Source organism: Saccoglossus kowalevskii, chromosome 12, assembly GCF_978046115.1.
Source record: "Saccoglossus kowalevskii chromosome 12, keSacKowa6.1, whole genome shotgun sequence".
Classification (NCBI taxonomy): Eukaryota; Metazoa; Hemichordata; class Enteropneusta; family Harrimaniidae; genus Saccoglossus; species Saccoglossus kowalevskii.
Window position 1 is genome coordinate 37,642,128 of NC_140652.1, and position 20,236 is coordinate 37,662,363.

The 20,236-nt window shown below is 41.3% G+C and overlaps 1 protein-coding gene across 1 annotated transcript in view; it reads right to left on the reverse strand.

Moving 5' to 3' along the window:
• Window positions 1-758: 758 nt before the first annotated feature.
• LOC144350033 (WASH complex subunit 3-like) overlaps window positions 759-20,236 on the reverse strand; it is a 49,665-nt gene continuing 30,187 nt past the window's right edge. The window contains exons 4-7 of the mRNA XM_085506647.1: window positions 9,567-9,707; window positions 1,717-1,815; window positions 1,088-1,152; window positions 759-991 (exon numbers count right to left, since the gene is read on the reverse strand). Coding sequence (XP_085362773.1) covers window positions 895-991; window positions 1,088-1,152; window positions 1,717-1,815; window positions 9,567-9,707 — 402 coding nt within the window. The 3' untranslated portion in view covers window positions 759-894. The remainder of the gene's footprint in view (window positions 992-1,087; window positions 1,153-1,716; window positions 1,816-9,566; window positions 9,708-20,236) is intronic.

The window sequence follows — 20,236 nt, forward strand, 5'->3', positions numbered from 1 at the left end:
TGTAGTTTGAATGCTGTTGTTTCCGGAGATCTTGGCAAACTTTAATGAAAAATTGGCAGATATAACATCGATCGAAGAAGAACTGATGAACTACTAAGTATCATGAATCTTTCTGTATTTGTAATAGTGATGAGACGTAATAATTGCCTGTGATAATAACGATTGCATTATTAAATAGTACCATTGTTAGTGCGTGGGTATGACGCCCGGAACTGTTTGAATTTTTCGACCACAGGGCATCGGCGAACACCACCAGAAAAGATAGTATCAAAAAAAGGGCATGCCTAGACACTTTCTCTGTGATAATATTTTTTAGGAGTCCTTAGGAATTTTTGTTGTAGACACTCAAAATCTTGTTTTTGTTACAGTTGCTAATAATTAAAACATGTGAAATACGTGAAGTCAAACAATCGTCTGTTGAATTTCTGGCTGTGATGCGTAATTTGAACTTTCACACCTAAACAAACCTTGTGAGCATGTGTAATGACCATAATTTTATAATGCCCATATATTTTATGGTCACATTTAAAACCCACACTATCCTGCTTGATGTGTGAAAGATGTGAATTGAATGTCCACTACAAAAAATCCAATGTTTTAATTTTAAACCTAAACATAATTGTCAAATTCCATGTAATGTTTTGACCTACAATACACACATAATAAATCTTGCAGTGAAAAAAAAAGGCATTGGGAATATTTCATAACTGTCATTTTCAATGGTAGAACCTTCATATACCAAGATTTGAGTCATGATGTCAGCTACAATATCAACTCAACTCATGTTAGGTATTTAATAACTCCTTATACTATATAAAGCACACACTTTCTTCATTACATATCTTGATCATATTCAATAAAAAAAATGTATTCTTCTTTGCAAATAAATAATGATTAGTCATCACTAAAACTACTCTGAGTGTCGTCTTCACTGAAATCGCTTTCACTGGAATCAGCCGCATCAGCTGGTGGTGCTGGTGCATTTGGTGTACTGAAATATTAAACAAACATACATGCATGATAATAATTAAGATGCAAGTAACTTGTTGCCATGGTAACACAAGATAAAAATAACAAGACAACTTACTCCAAGAGATTTGGGTCCACGCCGTCTACTGACATTTTTTGTTTGACAGCTTGTGGATGGATACCCTGTAATTACATAAAACATTAAATTACATGGGATTGATGTAATTAGTGAATAAAAAATGAGTCTTTCATTTTATTTCTAATACACAAAATCTCAAATAAAAACTTGTGCAGTGGTACATGTGTATGCTTGAAAAGAATTGTGTAGAATTTGTTTAAAATGACGTCACTAAGCACAAGGTAATTAATTATTCATATTGACGTTTCATTGGAATATGTAAACAAAATCTACAATAGTGACAGGGGTATTTATAATGGTGTTGAAGTAATTTCTTAAGAGCTTTGTTCAGGCAAATATTTTTGAGTCTCACAATGAATAACAGTTTTTTTTTCTTATCTGCACATGCTGTCTTCATTTGATCTTTTTCACACATTGTACTGTGTACTATGATGTAATCAGTTCTATTTTAGTAATACCTTGTAATTGTGACAAACACTATTTTAAATGTTTTCTCCGTTAAATGTATAATATTATGAGATTATCATCCATGTTTTGAATTTGAAAACAACTGTTCAATGTGTGTCTAAGAAATATCTTATAATCTGCAGTACCAAATAAAAACTTACTATATTAAGCATTTTAAAATAAGTTGCATATCTTGGATCTTGGGAGATCGGATTACTTGATGATGTTACAACTGGTTCTTCTGCTTCCCCATCCTTTGGCTGAGAATATAAAGATAAGTATTAGAGTGCCAATCGTTTGTGTTTGTGATGTCTGTGGTACTGGCTGCATTAAGTTCTTATCTGTTCCTGTAGTGTTTGTGATGTCTGTGGTACTGGCTGCATTAAGTTCTTATCTGTTCCTGTAGTGTTTGTGATGTCTGTGATACTGGCTGCATTAAGTTCTTACCTGTTGCTGTAGTGTTTGTGATGTCTGTGGTACTGGCTGCATTAAGTTCTTACCTGTTCCTGTAGTGTCTGTGATGTCTGTGATACTGGCTGCATTAAGTTCTTACCTGTTCCTGTAGTGTTTGTGATGTCTGTGATACTGGCTGCATTAAGTTCTTACCTGTTCCTGTAGTGTTTGTGATGTCTGTGGTACTGGCTGCATTAAGTTCTTACCTGTTCCTGTAGTGTTTGTGATGTCTGTGATACTGGCTGCATTAAGTTCTTACCTGTTCCTGTAGTGTTTGTGATGTCTGTGATACTGGCTGCATTAAGTTCTTACCTGTTCCTGTAGTGTTTGTGATGTCTGTGGTACTGGCTGCATTAAGTTCTTACCTGTTCCTGTAGTGTTTGTGATGTCTGTGGTACTGGCTGCATTAAGTTCTTACCTGTTCCTGTAGTGTTTGTGATGTCTGTGGTACTGGCTGCATTAAGTTCTTTCCTGTTCCTGTAGTGTTTGTGATGTCTGTGGTACTGGCTGCATTAAGTTCTTTCCTGTTGCTGTAGTGTTTGTGATGTCTGTGGTACTGGCTGCATTAAGTTCTTATCTGTTCCTGTAGTATTTGTGATGTCTGTGGTACTGGCTGCATTAAGTTCTTTCCTGTTGCTGTAGTGTTTGTGATGTCTGTGGTGCTGGCTGCATTAAGTTCTTACCTGTTCCTGTAGTGTTTGTGATGTCTGTGATACTGGCTGCATTAAGTTCTTACCTGTTGCTGTAGTGTTTGTGATGTCTGTGGTGCTGGCTGCATTAAGTTCTTACCTGTTCCTGTAGTGTTTGTGATGTCTGTGATACTGGCTGCATTAAGTTCTTACCTGTTGCTGTAGTGTTTGTGATGTCTGTGGTACTGGCTGCATTAAGTTCTTACCTGTTCCTGTAGTGTTTGTGATGTCTGTGGTACTGGCTGCATTAAGTTCTTACCTGTTCCTGCAGTGTTTGTGATGTCTGTGGTACTGGCTGTATTAAGTTCTTACCTGTTCCTGTAGTGTTTGTGATGTCTGTGGTACTGGCTGCATTAAGTTCTTTCCTGTTCCTGTAGTGTTTGTGATGTCTGTGATACTGGCTGCATTAAGTTCTTACCTGTTCCTGTAGTGTTTGTGATGTCTGTGGTACTGGCTGCATTAAGTTCTTATCTGTTCCTGTAGTGTTTGTGATGTCTGTGGTACTGGCTGTATTAAGTTCTTACCTATTCCTGTAGTGTTTGTGATGTCTGTGGTACTGGCTGCATTAAGTTCTTACCTGTTCCTGTAGTGTTTGTGATGTCTGTGATACTGGCTGCATTAAGTTCTTACCTGTTCCTGTAGTGTTTGTGATGTCTGTGGTACTGGCTGCATTAAGTTCTTACCTGTTCCTGTAGTGTTTGTGATGTCTGTGGTACTGGCTGCATTAAGTTCTTACCTGTTCCTGTAGTGTTTGTGATGTCTGTGGTACTGGCTGCATTAAGTTCTTACCTGTTCCTGTAGTGTTTGTGATGTCTGTGGTACTGGCTGCATTAAGTTCTTACCTGTTCCTGTAGTGTTTGTGATGTATGTGGTACTGGCTGCATTAAGTTCTTACCTGTTCCTGTAGTGATTGTGATGTCTGTGGTACTGGCTGTACTAAGTTCTTACCTGTTCCTGTAGTGTTTGTGATGTCTGTGGTACTGGCTGCATTAAGTTCTTACCTGTTCCTGTAGTGTTTGTGATGTCTGTGATACTGGCTGTACTAAGTTCTTACCTGTTCCTGTAGTGTTTGTGATGTCTGTGGTACTGGCTGCATTAAGTTCTTACCTGTTCCTGTAGTGTTTGTGATGTCTGTGGTACTGGCTGTATTAAGTTCTTACCTGTTCCTGTAGTGTTTGTGATGTCTGTGGTACTGGCTGTATTAAGTTCTTACCTGTTCCTGTAGTGTTTGTGATGTCTGTGGTACTGGCTGCATTAAGTTCTTACCTGTTCCTGTAGTGTTTGTGATGTCTGTGGTACTGGCTGCATTAAGTTCTTACCTGTTCCTGTAGTGTTTGTGATGTATGTGGTACTGGCTGCATTAAGTTCTTACCTGTTCCTGTAGTGATTGTGATGTCTGTGGTACTGGCTGTACTAAGTTCTTACCTGTTCCTGTAGTGTTTGTGATGTCTGTGGTACTGGCTGCATTAAGTTCTTACCTGCTCCTGTAGTGTTTGTGATGTCTGTGATACTGGCTGTACTAAGTTCTTACCTGTTCCTGTAGTGTTTGTGATGTCTGTGGTACTGGCTGCATTAAGTTCTTACCTGTTCCTGTAGTGTTTGTGATGTCTGTGGTACTGGCTGTATTAAGTTCTTACCTGTTCCTGTAGTGTTTGTGATGTCTGTGGTACTGGCTGCATTAAGTTCTTACCTGTTCCTGTAGTGTTTGTGATGTCTGTGGTACTGGCTGCATTAAGTTCTTATCTGTTCCTGTAGTGTTTGTGATGTCTGTGGTACTGGCTGTATTAAGTTCTTACCTGTTCCTGTAGTGTTTGTGATGTCTGTGGTACTGGCTGCATTAAGTTCTTACCTGTTCCTGTAGTGTTTGTGATGTCTGTGGTACTGGCTGCATTAAGTTCTTACCTGTTCCTGTAGTGTTTGTGATGTCTGTGGTACTGCCTGCATTAAGTTCTTACCTGTTCCTGTAGTGTTTGTGATGTCTGTGGTACTGGCTGTATTAAGTTCTTACCTGTTCCTGTAGTGTTTGTGATGTCTGTGGTACTGGCTGCATTAAGTTCTTATCTGTTCCTGTAGTGTTTGTGATGTCTGTGATACTGGCTGCATTAAGTTCTTATCTGTTCCTGTAGTGTTTGTGATGTCTGTGGTACTGGCTGCATTAAGTTCTTACCTGTTCCTGTAGTGTTTGTGATGTCTGTGGTACTGGCTGCATTAAGTTCTTATCTGTTCCTGTAGTGTTTGTGATGTCTGTGGTGCTGGCTGCATTAAGTTCTTACCTGTTCCTGTAGTGTTTGTGATGTCTGTGGTACTGGCTGCATTAAGTTCTTACCTGTTCCTGTAGTGTTTGTGATGTCTGTGGTACTGGCTGCATTAAGTTCTTATCTGTTCCTGTAGTGTTTGTGATGTCTGTGATACTGGCTGCATTAAGTTCTTTCCTGTTGCTGTAGTGTTTGTGATGTCTGTGGTACTGGCTGCATTAAGTTCTTACCTGTTCCTGTAGTGTTTGTGATGTCTGTGGTACTGGCTGCATTAAGTTCTTACCTGTTCCTGTAGTGTTTGTGATGTCTGTGATACTGGCTGCATTAAGTTCTTACCTGTTGCTGTAGTGTTTGTGATGTCTGTGGTACTGGCTGCATTAAGTTCTTACCTGTTCCTGTAGTGTTTGTGATGTCTGTGGTACTGGCTGCATTAAGTTCTTACCTGTTCCTGCAGTGTTTGTGATGTCTGTGATACTGGCTGCATTAAGTTCTTTCCTGTTGCTGTAGTGTTTGTGATGTCTGTGGTACTGGCTGCATTAAGTTCTTACCTGTTCCTGTAGTGTTTGTGATGTCTGTGATACTGGCTGCATTAAGTTCTTACCTGTTGCTGTAGTGTTTGTGATGTCTGTGGTACTGGCTGCATTAAGTTCTTACCTGTTCCTGTAGTGTTTGTGATGTCTGTGGTACTGGCTGCATTAAGTTCTTACCTGTTCCTGCAGTGTTTGTGATGTCTGTGATACTGGCTGCATTAAGTTCTTATCTGTTCCTGTAGTATTTGTGATGTCTGTGGTACTGGCTGTATTAAGTTCTTATCTGTTCCTGTAGTGTTTGTGATGTCTGTGGTACTGGCTGCATTAAGTTCTTACCTGTTCCTGTAGTGTTTGTGATGTCTGTGGTACTGGCTGCATTAAGTTCTTATCTGTTCCCGTAGTGTTTGTGATGTCTGTGGTACTGGCTGCATTAAGTTCTTACCTGTTGCTGTAGTGTTTGTGATGTCTGTGGTACTGCCTGCATTAAGTTCTTACCTGTTGCTGTAGTGTTTGTGATGTCTGTGGTACTGGCTGCATTAAGTTCTTACCTGTTCCTCCTGTAGTGTTTGTGATGTCTGTGGTACTGGCTGCATTAAGTTCTTACCTGTTGCTGTAGTGTTTGTGATGTCTGTGGTACTGGCTGCATTAAGTTCTTACCTGTTCCTGTAGTGTTTGTGATGTCTGTGGTACTGGCTGTATTAAGTTCTTACCTGTTCCTGTAGTGTTTGTGATGTCTGTGGTACTGGCTGCATTAAGTTCTTACCTGTTCCTGTAGTGTTTGTGATGTCTGTGGTACTGGCTGCATTAAGTTCTTACCTGTTCCTGTAGTGTTTGTGATGTATGTGGTACTGGCTGCATTAAGTTCTTATCTGTTGCTGTAGTGTTTGTGATGTCTGTGGTACTGGCTGCATTAAGTTCTTATCTGTTGCGGTAGTGTTTGTGATGTCTGTGGTACTGGCTGCATTAAGTTCTTACCTGTTCCTGTAGTGTTTGTGATGTATGTGGTACTGGCTGCATTAAGTTCTTATCTGTTGCTGTAGTGTTTGTGATGTCTGTGGTACTGGCTGCATTAAGTTCTTACCTGTTGCTGTAGTGTTTGTGATGTCTGTGGTACTGGCTGTACTAAGTTATTATCTGTTCCTGTAGTGTTTGTGATGTCTGTGGTACTGGCTGCATTAAGTTCTTATCTGTTGCGGTAGTGTTTGTGATATCTGTTATACTGGCTGCATTAAGTTCTGGCTGTACTAAGTTCTTACCTGTTCGTGTAGTGTTTGTGATGTCTGTGGTACTGGCTGTATTAAGTTCTTATCTGTTCCTGTAGTGATTGTGATGTCTGTGGTGCTGGCTGTACTAAGTTCTTACCTGTTCCTGTAGTGTTTGTGATGTCTGTGGTACTGGCTGCATTAAGTTCTTACCTGTTCCTGTAGTGTTTGTGATGTCTGTGGTACTGGCTGCATTTAGTTCTTACCTGTTCCTGTAGTGTTTGTGATGTCTGTGGTACTGGCTGTACTAAGTTCTTATCTGTTCCTTTAGTGTTTGTGATGTCTGTGGTACTGGCTGCATTAAGTTCTTATCTGTTGCTGTAGTGTTTGTGATGTCTGTGGTACTGGCTGCATTAAGTTCTTACCTGTTCCTCCTGTAGTGTTTGTGATGTCTGTGGTACTGGCTGCATTAAGTTCTTACCTGTTGCTGTAGTGTTTGTGATGTCTGTGGTACTGGCTGCATTAAGTTCTTACCTGTTCCTGTAGTGTTTGTGATGTCTGTGGTACTGGCTGTATTAAGTTCTTACCTGTTCCTGTAGTGTTTGTGATGTCTGTGGTACTGGCTGCATTAAGTTCTTACCTGTTCCTGTAGTGTTTGTGATGTCTGTGGTACTGGCTGCATCAAGTTCTTACCTGTTCCTGTAGTGTTTGTGATGTATGTGGTACTGGCTGCATTAAGTTCTTATCTGTTGCTGTAGTGTTTGTGATGTCTGTGGTACTGGCTGCATTAAGTTCTTATCTGTTGCGGTAGTGTTTGTGATGTCTGTGGTACTGGCTGCATTAAGTTCTTACCTGTTCCTGTAGTGTTTGTGATGTATGTGGTACTGGCTGCATTAAGTTCTTATCTGTTGCTGTAGTGTTTGTGATGTCTGTGGTACTGGCTGCATTAAGTTCTTACCTGTTGCTGTAGTGTTTGTGATGTCTGTGGTACTGGCTGTACTAAGTTATTATCTGTTCCTGTAGTGTTTGTGATGTCTGTGGTACTGGCTGCATTAAGTTCTTATCTGTTGCGGTAGTGTTTGTGATATCTGTTATACTGGCTGCATTAAGTTCTGGCTGTACTAAGTTCTTACCTGTTCGTGTAGTGTTTGTGATGTCTGTGGTACTGGCTGTAACAAGTTCTTATCTGTTCCTGTAGTGATTGTGATGTCTGTGGTGCTGGCTGTACTAAGTTCTTACCTGTTCCTGTAGTGTTTGTGATGTCTGTGGTACTGGCTGCATTAAGTTCTTACCTGTTCCTGTAGTGTTTGTGATGTCTGTGGTACTGGCTGCATTTAGTTCTTACCTGTTCCTGTAGTGTTTGTGATGTCTGTGGTACTGGCTGTACTAAGTTCTTATCTGTTCCTTTAGTGTTTGTGATGTCTGTGGTACTGGCTGCATTAAGTTCTTATCTGTTGCTGTAGTGTTTGTGATGTCTGTGGTACTGGCTGTATTAAGTTCTTATCTGTTCCTGTAGTGTTTGTGATGTCTGTGGTACTGGCTGTATTAAGTTCTTATCTGTTCCTGTAGTGTTTGTGATGTCTGTGGTACTGGCTGCATTAAGTTCTTACCTGTTCCTGTAGTGTTTGTGATGTCTGTGGTACTGGCTGCATTACGTTCTTACCTATTCCTGTAGTGTTTGTGATGTCTGTGGTACTGGCTGCATTAAATTCTTACCTGTTCCTGTAGTGTTTGTGATGTCTGTGGTACTGGCTGTATTAAGTTCTTACCTGTTGCTGTAGTGTTTGTGATGTCTGTGGTACTGGCTGCATTAAGTTCTTACCTGTTCCTGTAGTGTTTGTGATGTCTGTGGTACTGGCTGCATTAAGTTCTTGACTGTTCCTGTAGTGTTTGTGATGTCTGTGGTACTGGCTGCATTAAGTTCTTATCTGTTCCTGTAGTGTTTGTGATGTCTGTGGTACTGGCTGCATTAAGTTCTTATCTGTTCCTGTAGTGTTTGTGATGTCTGTGGTACTGGCTGCATTAAGTTCTTATCTGTTCCTGTAGTGTTTGTGATGTCTGTGGTGCTGGCTGCATTAAGTTCTTATCTGTTCCTGTAGTGTTTGTGATGTCTGTGGTGCTGGCTGCATTAAGTTCTTACCTGTTCCTGTAGTGTTTGTGATGTCTGTGGTACTGGCTGCATTAAGTTCTTACCTGTTCCTGTAGTGTTTGTGATGTCTGTGGTGCTGGCTGCATTAAGTTCTTACCTGTTCCTGTAGTGTTTGTGATGTCTGTGGTACTGGCTGCATTAAGTTCTTATCTGTTCCTGTAGTGTTTGTGATGTCTGTGGTACTGGCTGCATTAAGTTCTTATCTGTTCCTGTAGTGTTTGTGATGTCTGTGGTGCTGGCTGTATTAAGTTCTTATCTGTTCCTGTAGTGTTTGTGATGTCTGTGGTACTGGCTGCATTAAGTTCTTATCTGTTCCTGTAGTGTTTGTGATGTCTGTGGTACTGGCTGCATTAAGTTCTTGCCTGTTCCTGTAGTGTTTGTGATGTCTGTGATACTGGCTGCATTAAGTTCTTACCTGTTGCTGTAGTGTTTGTGATGTCTGTGGTACTGGCTGCATTAAGTTCTTACCTGTTGCTGTAGTGTTTGTGATGTCTGTGATACTGGCTGCATTAAGTTCTTACCTGTTGCTGTAGTGTTTGTGATGTCTGTGGTACTGGCTGCATTAAGTTCTTACCTGTTGCTGTAGTGTTTGTGATGTCTGTGGTGCTGGCTGCATTAAGTTCTTACCTTTTCCTGTAGTGTTTGTGATGTCTGTGGTACTGGCTGCATTAAGTTCTTACCTGTTCCTGCAGTGTTTGTGATGTCTGTGGTACTGGCTGCATTAAGTTCTTACCTGTTCCTGTAGTGTTTGTGATGTCTGTGGTGCTGGCTGAGTTGAGTTCACTGCTGTTGGACCAACAGGGGTTGCTGTAGCACCATCACTAGGGGGTGCTGTTGATGGAGTGACATTTTCTAGACCTGGTATAGAAGCAATCTGAAAAATAAAACTTAAGTGATTTACAGTTGTTTTAGTTGTCCCTTTTGCTTGTTATCATTCTAGTGACTAATTGTGTATTGGCATCATCAATAATTTGGCCATAATGATAAGGGTTCTCCCCAGGAAAAATACATAGCTCTGTAACTAATTTGCAAATAATTTGCATATCATATGCATACCATTTCATTCATTAACATAAAAATCATTAAATTAACAAACTTTTATTTTTCCTCATTTACAATTTTCTACATATAATAATGCGTACATGTGGTATTTGCATCAGGTGCTATATTAACAAATAATACACTAATGAGAAATGTCAAGTCTTCTTTTAGATTTTTCTGCCAACAAATCTTTCATAGTCAAAGGATGACTCATCAGACCCTGCTAAACTGATCATGGGCAGATTGTTAAATCCTGTTTCTCAGCACAGTCGTTATCCTGTTGACACCAGAGAATCCACTTTCACAATCTGTTTCTAAGCACAGTCTTTATCGTGTTGACACCTGAGAATCCACTCTCACAATCTGTTTCGCAGCACAGTCTTTATCCTGTTGACACCTGAGAATCCACTCTCACAATCTGTTTCTCAACACAGTCTTTATCGTGTTGACACCTGAGAATCAACTCTCACAATCTGTTTCTCAGCAATCTTTATCGTGTTGACACCTGAGAATCCACTCTCACAATCTGTTTCTAAGCACAGTCTTTATCCTGTTGACACCTGAGAATCCACTCTCACAATCTGTTTCTAAGCACAGTCTTTATCGTGTTGACACCTGAGAATCCACTCTCACAATCTGTTTCTCAGCACAGTCTTTATCCTGTTGACACCTGAGAATCCACTCTCACAATCTGTTTCTCAACACAGTCTTAATCGTGTTGACACCTGAGAATCAACTCTCACAATCTGTTTCTCAGCAATCTTTATTGTGTTGACACCTGAGAATCCACTCTCACAATCTGTTTCTAAGCACAGTCTTTATCCTGTTGACACCTGAGAATCCACTCTCACAATCTGTTTCCCTGCAGTCTTTATCCTGTTGACACCTGAGAATCCACTTTCACAATCTGTTTCTCAGCACAGTCTTTATCCTGTTGACACCTGAGAATCCACTCTCACAATCTGTTTCTAAGCAGTCTTTATCCTGTTGACACCTGAGAATCCACACTCACAATCTGTTTCTCAGCACAGTCTTTATCCTGTTGACACCTGAGAATCCACTCTCACAATCTCTTTCTCAGCACAGTCTTTATCCTGTTGACACCTGAGAATCCACTCTCACAATCTCTTTCTCAGCACAGTCTTTATCCTGTTGACACCTGAGAATCCACTCTCACAATCTGTTTCTCAGCAGTCTTTATCGTGTTGACACCTGAGAATCCACTCTCACAATCTGTTTCTCAACAGTCTTTATCGTGTTGACACCTGAGAATCCACTCTCACAATCTGTTTCTCAGCAATCTTTATCGTGTTGACACCTGAGAATCCACTCTCACAATCTGTTTCTAAGCACAGTCTTTATCCTGTTGACACCTGAGAATCCACTCTCACAATCTGTTTCTCAGCACAGTCTTTATCGTGTTGACACCTGAGAATCCACTCTCACAATCTGTTTCTCAGCAGTCTTTATCGTGTTGACATCTGAGAATCCACTCTCACAATCTGTTTCTAAGCACAGTCTTTATCCTGTTGACACCTGAGAATCCACACTCACAATCTGTTTCTCAGCACAGTCTTTATCCTGTTGACACCTGAGAATCCACTCTCACAATCTCTTTCTCAGCATAGTCTTTATCCTGTTAACACCTGAGAATCCACTCTCACAATCTGTTTCTCAGCACAGTCTTTATCCTGTTGACACCTGAGAATGCACTCTCACAATCTGTTTCTCAGCAGTCTTTATCCTGTTGACACCTGAGAATCCACACTCACAATCTGTTTCTAAGCACAGTCTTTATCCTGTTGACACCTGAGAATGCACTCTCACAATCTGTTTCTCAGCAGTCTTTATCCTGTTGACACCTGAGAATCCCCTCTCACAATCTGTTTCTCAGCACAGTCTTTATCCTGTTGACACCTGAGAATCCACTCTCACAATCTGTTTCTCAGCACAGTCTTTATCCTGTTGACACCTGAGAATCCACTCTCACAATCTGTTTCTCAGCACAGTCTTTATCCTGTTGACACCTGAGAATCCACACTCACAATCTGTTTCTCAGCACAGTCTTTATCCTGTTGACACCTGAGAATCCACTCTAACAACCTGTTTCTCAGCACAGTCTTTATCCTGTTGACACCTGAGAATCCACTCTCACAATCTGTTTCTCAGCACAGTCTTTATCCTGTTGACACCTGAGAATCCACTCTCACAATCTGTTTCTCAGCACAGTCTTTATCCTGTTGACACCTGAGAATCCACTCTAACAACCTGTTTCTCAGCACAGTCTTTATCGTGTTGACACCTGAGAATCCACTCTCACAATCTGTTTCTCAGCACAGTCTTTATCGTGTTGACACCTGAGAATCCACTCTCACAATCTGTTTCTCAGCACAGTCTTTATCGTGTTGACACCTGAGAATCCACTCTCACAATCTGTTTCTCAGCACAGTCTTTATCGTGTTAACACCTGAGAATCCACTCTCACAATCTGTTTCTCAGCACAGTCTTTATCGTGTTGACACCTGAGAATCCACTCTCACAATCTGTTTCTCAGCACAGTCTTTATCGTGTTGACACCTGAGAATCCACTCTCACAATCTGTTTCTCAGCACAGTCTTTATCGTGTTGACACCTGAGAATCCACTCTCACAATCTGTTTCTCAGCACAGTCTTTATCGTGTTGACACCTGAGAATCCACTCTCACAATCTGTTTCTCAGCACAGTCTTTATCGTGTTGACACCTGAGAATCCACTCTTACAATCTGTTTCTCAGCACAGTCTTTATCCTGTTGACACCTGAGAATCCACTCTCACAATCTGTTTCTCAGCACAGTCTTTATCCTGTTGACACCTGAGAATCCACACTCACAATCTCTTTCTCAGCACAGTCTTTATCCTGTTAACACCTGAGAATCCACTCTCACAATCTGTTTCTAAGCACAGTCTTTATCCTGTTGACACCTGAGAATGCACTCTCACAATCTGTTTCTCAGCAGTCTTTATCCTGTTGACACCTGAGAATCCACTCTCACAATCTGTTTCTAAGCACAGTCTTTATCCTGTTGACACCTGAGAATGCACTCTCACAATCTGTTTCTCAGCAGTCTTTATCCTGTTGACACCTGAGAATCCCCTCTCACAATCTGTTTCTCAGCACAGTCTTTATCCTGTTGACACCTGAGAATCCACTCTCACAATCTGTTTCTAAACACAGTCTTTATCCTGTTGACACCTGAGAATCCACTCTCACAATCTGTTTCTCAGCACAGTCTTTATCGTGTTGACACCTGAGAATCCACTCTCACAATCTGTTTCTCAGCACAGTCTTTATCCTGTTGACACCTGAGAATCCACTCTCACAATCTGTTTCTCAGCACAGTCTTTATCCTGTTGACACCTGAGAATCCACTCTCACAATCTGTTTCTCAGCACAGTCTTTATCCTGTTGACACCTGAGAATCCACTCTAACAACCTGTTTCTCAGCACAGTCTTTATCGTGTTGACACCTGAGAATCCACTCTCACAATCTGTTTCTCAGCACAGTCTTTATCGTGTTGACACCTGAGAATCCACTCTCACAATCTGTTTCTCAGCACAGTCTTTATCGTGTTGACACCTGAGAATCCACTCTCACAATCTGTTTCTCAGCACAGTCTTTATCGTGTTGACACCTGAGAATCCACTCTCACAATCTGTTTCCCAGCACAGTCTTTATCGTGTTGACACCTGAGAATCCACTCTTACAATCTGTTTCTCAGCACAGTCTTTATCCTGTTGACACCTGAGAATCCACTCTCACAATCTGTTTCTCAGCACAGTCTTTATCCTGTTGACACCTGAGAATCCACTCTCACAATCTGTTTCTCAGCACAGTCTTTATCCTGTTGACACCTGAGAATCCACTCTCACAATCTGTTTCTCAGCACAGTCTTTATCGTGTTGACACCTGAGAATCCACTCTCACAATCTGTTTCTCAGCACAGTCTTTATCCTGTTGACACCTGAGAATCCACTCTCACAATCTGTTTCTCAGCACAGTCTTTATCGTGTTGACACCTGAGAATCCACTCTCACAATCTGTTTCTCAGCACAGTCTTTATCGTGTTGACACCTGAGAATCCACTCTTACAATCTGTTTCTCAGCACAGTCTTTATCCTGTTGACACCTGAGAATCCACTCTCACAATCTGTTTCTCAGCACAGTCTTTATCCTGTTGACACCTGAGAATCCACACTCACAATCTTTCTCAGCACAGTCTTTATCCTGTTGACACCTGAGAATCCACTCTCACAATCTGTTTCTCAGCACAGTCTTTATCCTGTTGACACCTGAGAATCCACTCTCACAATCTGTTTCTAAGCACAGTCTTTATCCTGTTGACACCTGAGAATGCACTCTCACAATCTGTTTCTCAGCAGTCTTTATCCTGTTGACACCTGAGAATCCACTCTCACAATCTGTTTCTAAGCACAGTCTTTATCCTGTTGACACCTGAGAATGCACTCTCACAATCTGTTTCTCAGCAGTCTTTATCCTGTTGACACCTGAGAATCCCCTCTCACAATCTGTTTCTCAGCACAGTCTTTATCCTGTTGACACCTGAGAATCCACACTCACAATCTCTTTCTCAGCACAGTCTTTATCCTGTTGACACCTGAGAATCCACTCTCACAATCTGTTTCTCAGCACGGTCTTTATCCTGTTGACACCTGAGAATCCACTCTCACAATCTGTTTCTCAGCACAGTCTTTATCCTGTTGACACCTGAGAATCCACTCTCACAATCTGTTTCTAAGCACAGTCTTTATCCTGTTGACACCTGAGAATGCACTCTCACAATCTGTTTCTCAGCAGTCTTTATCTGTTGACACCTGAGAATCTACTCTCACACTCTGTTTCTCTGCACAGTCTTTATCCTGTTGACACCTGAGAATCCACTCTCACAATCTGTTTCTCTGCAGTCTTTATCGTGTTGACACCTGAGAATCCACTCTCACAATCTGTTTCTCAGCAGTCTTTATCCTGTTGACACCTGAGAATCCACTCTCACAATCTGTTTCTCAGCACAGTCTTTATCCTGTTGACACCTGAGAATCCACTCTCACAATCTCTTTCTCAACACAGTCTTTATCCTGTTGACACCTGAGAATCCACTCTCACAATCTGTTTCTCAGCACAGTCTTTATCCTGTTGACACCTGAGAATCCACTCTCACAATCTCTTTCTCAGCACAGTCGTTATCCTGTTGACACCTGAGAATCCACTCTCACAATCTGTTTCTAAGCACAGTCTTTATCCTGTTGACACCTGAGAATCCACTTTCACAATCTGTTTATCAGCACAGTCTTTATCCTGTTGACACCTGAGAATCCACTCTCACAATCTGTTTCTAAGCAGTCTTTATCCCATTGACACCTGAGAATCCACTCTCACAATCTGTTTCTCAGCACAGTCTATATCGTGTTGACACCTGAGAATCCACTCTCACAATCTGTTTCTCAGCACAGTCTTTATCCTGTTGACACCTGAGAATCCACTCTCACAATCTGTTTCTCAGCAGTCTTTATCCTGTTGACACCTGAGAATCCACTCTCATAATCTGTTTCTCAGCACAGTCTTTATCCTGTTGACACCTGAGAATCCACTCTCACAATCTGTTTCTCAGCACAGTCTTTATCCTGTTGACACCTGAGAATCCACTCTCACAATCTGTTTCTAAGCACAGTCTTTATCCCATTGACACCTGAGAATCCACTCTCACAATCTCTTTCTCAGCACAGTCTTTATCCTGTTGACACCTGAGAATCCACACTCACAATCTCTTTCTCAGCACAGTCTTTATCCTGTTGACACCTGAGAATCCACTCTCACAATCTGTTTCTCAGCACAGTCTTTATCCTGTTGACATCTGAGAATCCACTCTCACAATCTGTTTCTCAGCACAGTCTTTATCCTGTTGACACCTGAGAATCCACTCTCACAATCTGTTTCTAAGCACAGTCTTTATCCTGTTGACACCTGAGAATGCACTCTCACAATCTGTTTCTCAGCAGTCTTTATCCTGTTGACACCTGAGAATCCACTCTCACACTCTGTTTCTCTGCACAGTCTTTATCCTGTTGACACCTGAGAATCCACTCTCACAATCTGTTTCTCTGCAGTCTTTATCGTGTTGACACCTGAGAATCCACTCTCACAATCTGTTTCTCAGCACAGTCTTTATCCTGTTGACACCTGAGAATCCACTCTCACAATCTGTTTCTCAGCACAGTCTTTATCCTGTTGACACCTGAGAATCCACTCTCACAATCTGTTTCTCAGCACAGTCTTTATCCTGTTGACACCTGAGAATCCACTCTCACCATCTGTTTCTCAGCACAGTCGTTATCCTGTTGACACCTGAGAATCCACTCTCACAATCTGTTTCTAAGCACAGTCTTTATCCTGTTGACACCTGAGAATCCACTTTCACAATCTGTTTCTCAGCACAGTCTTTATCCTGTTGACACCTGAGAATCCACTCTCACAATCTGTTTCTAAGCAGTCTTTATCCCATTGACACCTGAGAATCCACTCTCACAATCTGTTTCTAAGCACAGTCTATATCGTGTTGACACCTGAGAATCCACTCTCACAATCTGTTTCTAAGCACAGTCTTTATCCTGTTGACACCTGAGAATGCACTCTCACAATCTGTTTCTCAGCAGTCTTTATCCTGTTGACACCTGAGAATCCACTCTCACAATCTGTTTCTAAACAGTCTTTATCCTGTTGACACCTGAGAATCCACTCTCACCATCTGTTTCTCAGCACAGTCTTTATCCTGTTGACACCTGAGAATCCACTCTCACAATCTGTTTCTAAGCACAGTCTTTATCCCATTGACACCTGAGAATCCACTCTCACAATCTCTTTCTCAGCACAGTCTTTATCCTGTTGACACCTGAGAATTATCCACTTTCACATTCTGTAGAGAGAGAAAATAAATTGTAATTAATGATAGACTTGTATCAGGTTTTTTTCTAAACCGGGGAACAAGGGCGCAGCGCTCTGGTACTCTCGGCTGGCACCCTGTTACCAAATTGTCGATTGAATTTGAAGTCATAAATATATTTCTAGAGTCGCGCACTTCTGTCCTGCTGTACAACATGAAATCTTTCTCAAATATAATTTTCTCCCTGTGAAAACTTCCCAGCAACACCGGCTGACAATGTGTCTGGACACCAAATACACCAAAAATTACTTCAAAAATATTTCAATGGCGATAGATACACCGTTAAAACGGCACAGAAACCTTCTGATATGGAGTTTCCAGGTCGATCGCTCCCTCGCTTGTGTGTGCTCCCTCTTGTTCATTTTTCTGGGAAAAATTCTGTTTAATCATTACCAAAAAAACCCCTTGACATTGTCAGTATATCACCAAAATGTTAATTTACCTGCTGTACTCATTGGGATGATGAACGCATTTGCTGCCAGCTTGTACAAGTTTGGAAATATGTTGTTGTAGCATTTACGATTGTTTCCATCATAGCTCTGTGTGATAAGTCTTTCTTCTTTACCATGATAGGTTTTAACATTTCCCACTCAGATTTCACCATGGCGTCATAGTGAGTTGTGAGTGTCTGAATTTGAATACAAAACAAAATGAAATTAATGTAAAATCAAATTTCTCAATATAATATAGTTACATGTGTCAGTGTAAATAATTTACAGTTATGTATTACCTGTAATTGCTGTTTCTGTACTGAATCCTCATCAAAGACACTGAAACACTGCAGTAATTCAACTTCTGGAAATCTGTCTTTGAGGTTGGTGATGACTGCATAATGTACTTGGTATAAATCTGTGGAAAAATGAGTAGTCATGAATTTAACAAATACCACTACTATATTATAGTTTACTAGTTATACAAGTTACAAAAAAAGAAATCATAACTTACTTGTTCTTTCATGTTATCAATCACATGGATTGATAGTATGGATTGATAAGTCTCCAGTAAAGCCAGTATTTAGGCTCTGCATATGTACTCTAGGGTGTTCCTTCAACTGTTATAATGCTGTGATGGCACTCTGGAGCACATGTTCTATTAAACTGAGACAAAAAATTACCAAATATTCAATTTATTTTTATACTGCTTTAAGAATTAAGATAATTATTAGTCAGTTAGTATTGTGATATAAATATATCTTACCTGGAAAATCAATAACAGTCTAGAAAGGTAAGGCAATATATCAGATAACATGTGGATAGATGATATGAATTCATATGATCGTCTAATCGCATCGCCAGTCACGATAACAAGCATTTCAATTGTCAAAACTAATAAAGTACGTGTCATGTGTATTTTTGGCTGCCTTTTAAATTATGTTTCATTTTGTCAGAATAACGCCTCCTCTCAAAAAAACATCGCTCATAAAAAGCTACAAACAAAATGTTGAAAGTTTGAAAGGTCATACATAGGGTCAAAATACGTCACATCAAACACACTAGACCAAGCTCAAAATGAAAATTTGTAATTACCTGTTTTGTTTGGCGTGACCAACCGTAAATCGATAACCAAGATTTATTGACACCTGTTTTTCTTCTTTGGTTCTGGTTTGCTTATCTCATCTGAATTTGTTTGTTTCTGCTGTGTTAGCGGTGTCGATGTTGTAATCAGGAACAAAGAAAGCCGAGACAGTGATTTTCCTTAGACTGCATGATCACATAAATTGTGTACGATGTTCACGTTTTAATGGAAAGTTGCATTCTGATCTCATTTTTGTTCTGTTTTATGCTGCAAATATTCTTTGTTACAGTAATTAAAAGCAGTATGAACCTCTACTGAGCTTACTTGTCTCCTGTGGATGTGTGAGACGGAGCAGTGTGAACCTCTACTGAGCTTACTCGTCTCCTGTGGATGTGTGAGACGGAGCAGTGTAAACCTCTACTGAGCTTACTCGTCTCCTGTGGATATGTGAGACAAAGCAGTGTGAACCTCTACTGAGCTTACTTGTCTCCTGTGGATGTGTGAGACAAAGCAGTGTGAACCTCTACTGAGCTTACTCGTCTCCTGTGGATGTGTGAGACAAAGCAGTGTGAACCTCTACTGAGCTTACTCATCTCCTGTGGATGTGTGGGACGGAGCAGTGTGAACCTCTACTGAGCTTACTCGTCTCCTGTGGATGTGTGAGACGGAGCAGTGTAAACCTCTACTGAGCTTACTCGTCTCCTGTGGATATGTGAGACAAAGCAGTGTGAACCTCTACTGAGCTTACTTGTCTCCTGTGGATGTGTGAGACAAAGCAGTGTGAACCTCTACTGAGCTTACTCGTCTCCTGTGGATGTGTGAGACAAAGCAGTGTGAACCTCTACTGAGCTTACTCATCTCCTGTGGATGTGTGGGACGGAGCAGTGTGAACCTCTACTGAGCTTACTCGTCTCCTGTGGATGTGTGAGACGGAGCAGTGTAAACCTCTACTGAGCTTACTCGTCTCCTGTGGATATGTGAGACAAAGCAGTGTGAACCTCTACTGAGCTTACTTGTCTCCTGTGGATGTGTGAGACAAAGCAGTGTGAACCTCTACTGAGCTTACTCGTCTCCTGTGGATGTGTGAGACAAAGCAGTGTGAACCTCTACTGAGCTTACTCGTCTCCTGTGGATGTGTGGGACGGAGCAGTGTGAACCTCTACTGAGCTTACTCGTCTCCTGTGGATGTGTGAGACAGAGCAGTGTAAACCTCTACTGAGCTTACTCGTCTCCTGTGGATATGTGAGACAAAGCAGTGTGAACCTCTACTGAGCTTACTTGTCTCCTGTGGATGTGTGAGACAAAGCAGTGTGAACCTCTACTGAGCTTACTCGTCTCCTGTGGATGTGTGAGACGGAGCAGTGTGAACCTCTACTGAGCTTACTCGTCTCCTGTGGATGTGTGAGACGGAGCAGTGTGAACCTCTACTGAGCTTACTCGTCTCCTGTGGATGTGTGAGACGGAGCAGTGTGCATCTCTACTGAGCTTACTCGTCTCCTGTGGATGTGTAAGACGGAGCAGTGCGAACCTCTACTGAGCTTACTCGTCTCCTGTGGATATGTGAGACAAAGCAGTGTGAACCTCTACTGAGCTTACTTGTCTCCTGTGGATGTGTGAGACGGAGCAGTGTGCATCTCTACTGAGCTTACTTGTCTCCTGTGGATGTGTAAGACGGGACAGTGTGAACCTCTACTGAGCTTACTTGTCTCCTGTGGATGTGTGAGACAAAGCAGTGTGAACCTCTACTGAGCTTACTTGTCTCCTGTGGATGTGTGAGACAAAGCAGTGTGAACCTCTACTGAGCTTACTTGTCTCCTGTGGATGTGTGAGACAAAGCAGTGTGAACCTCT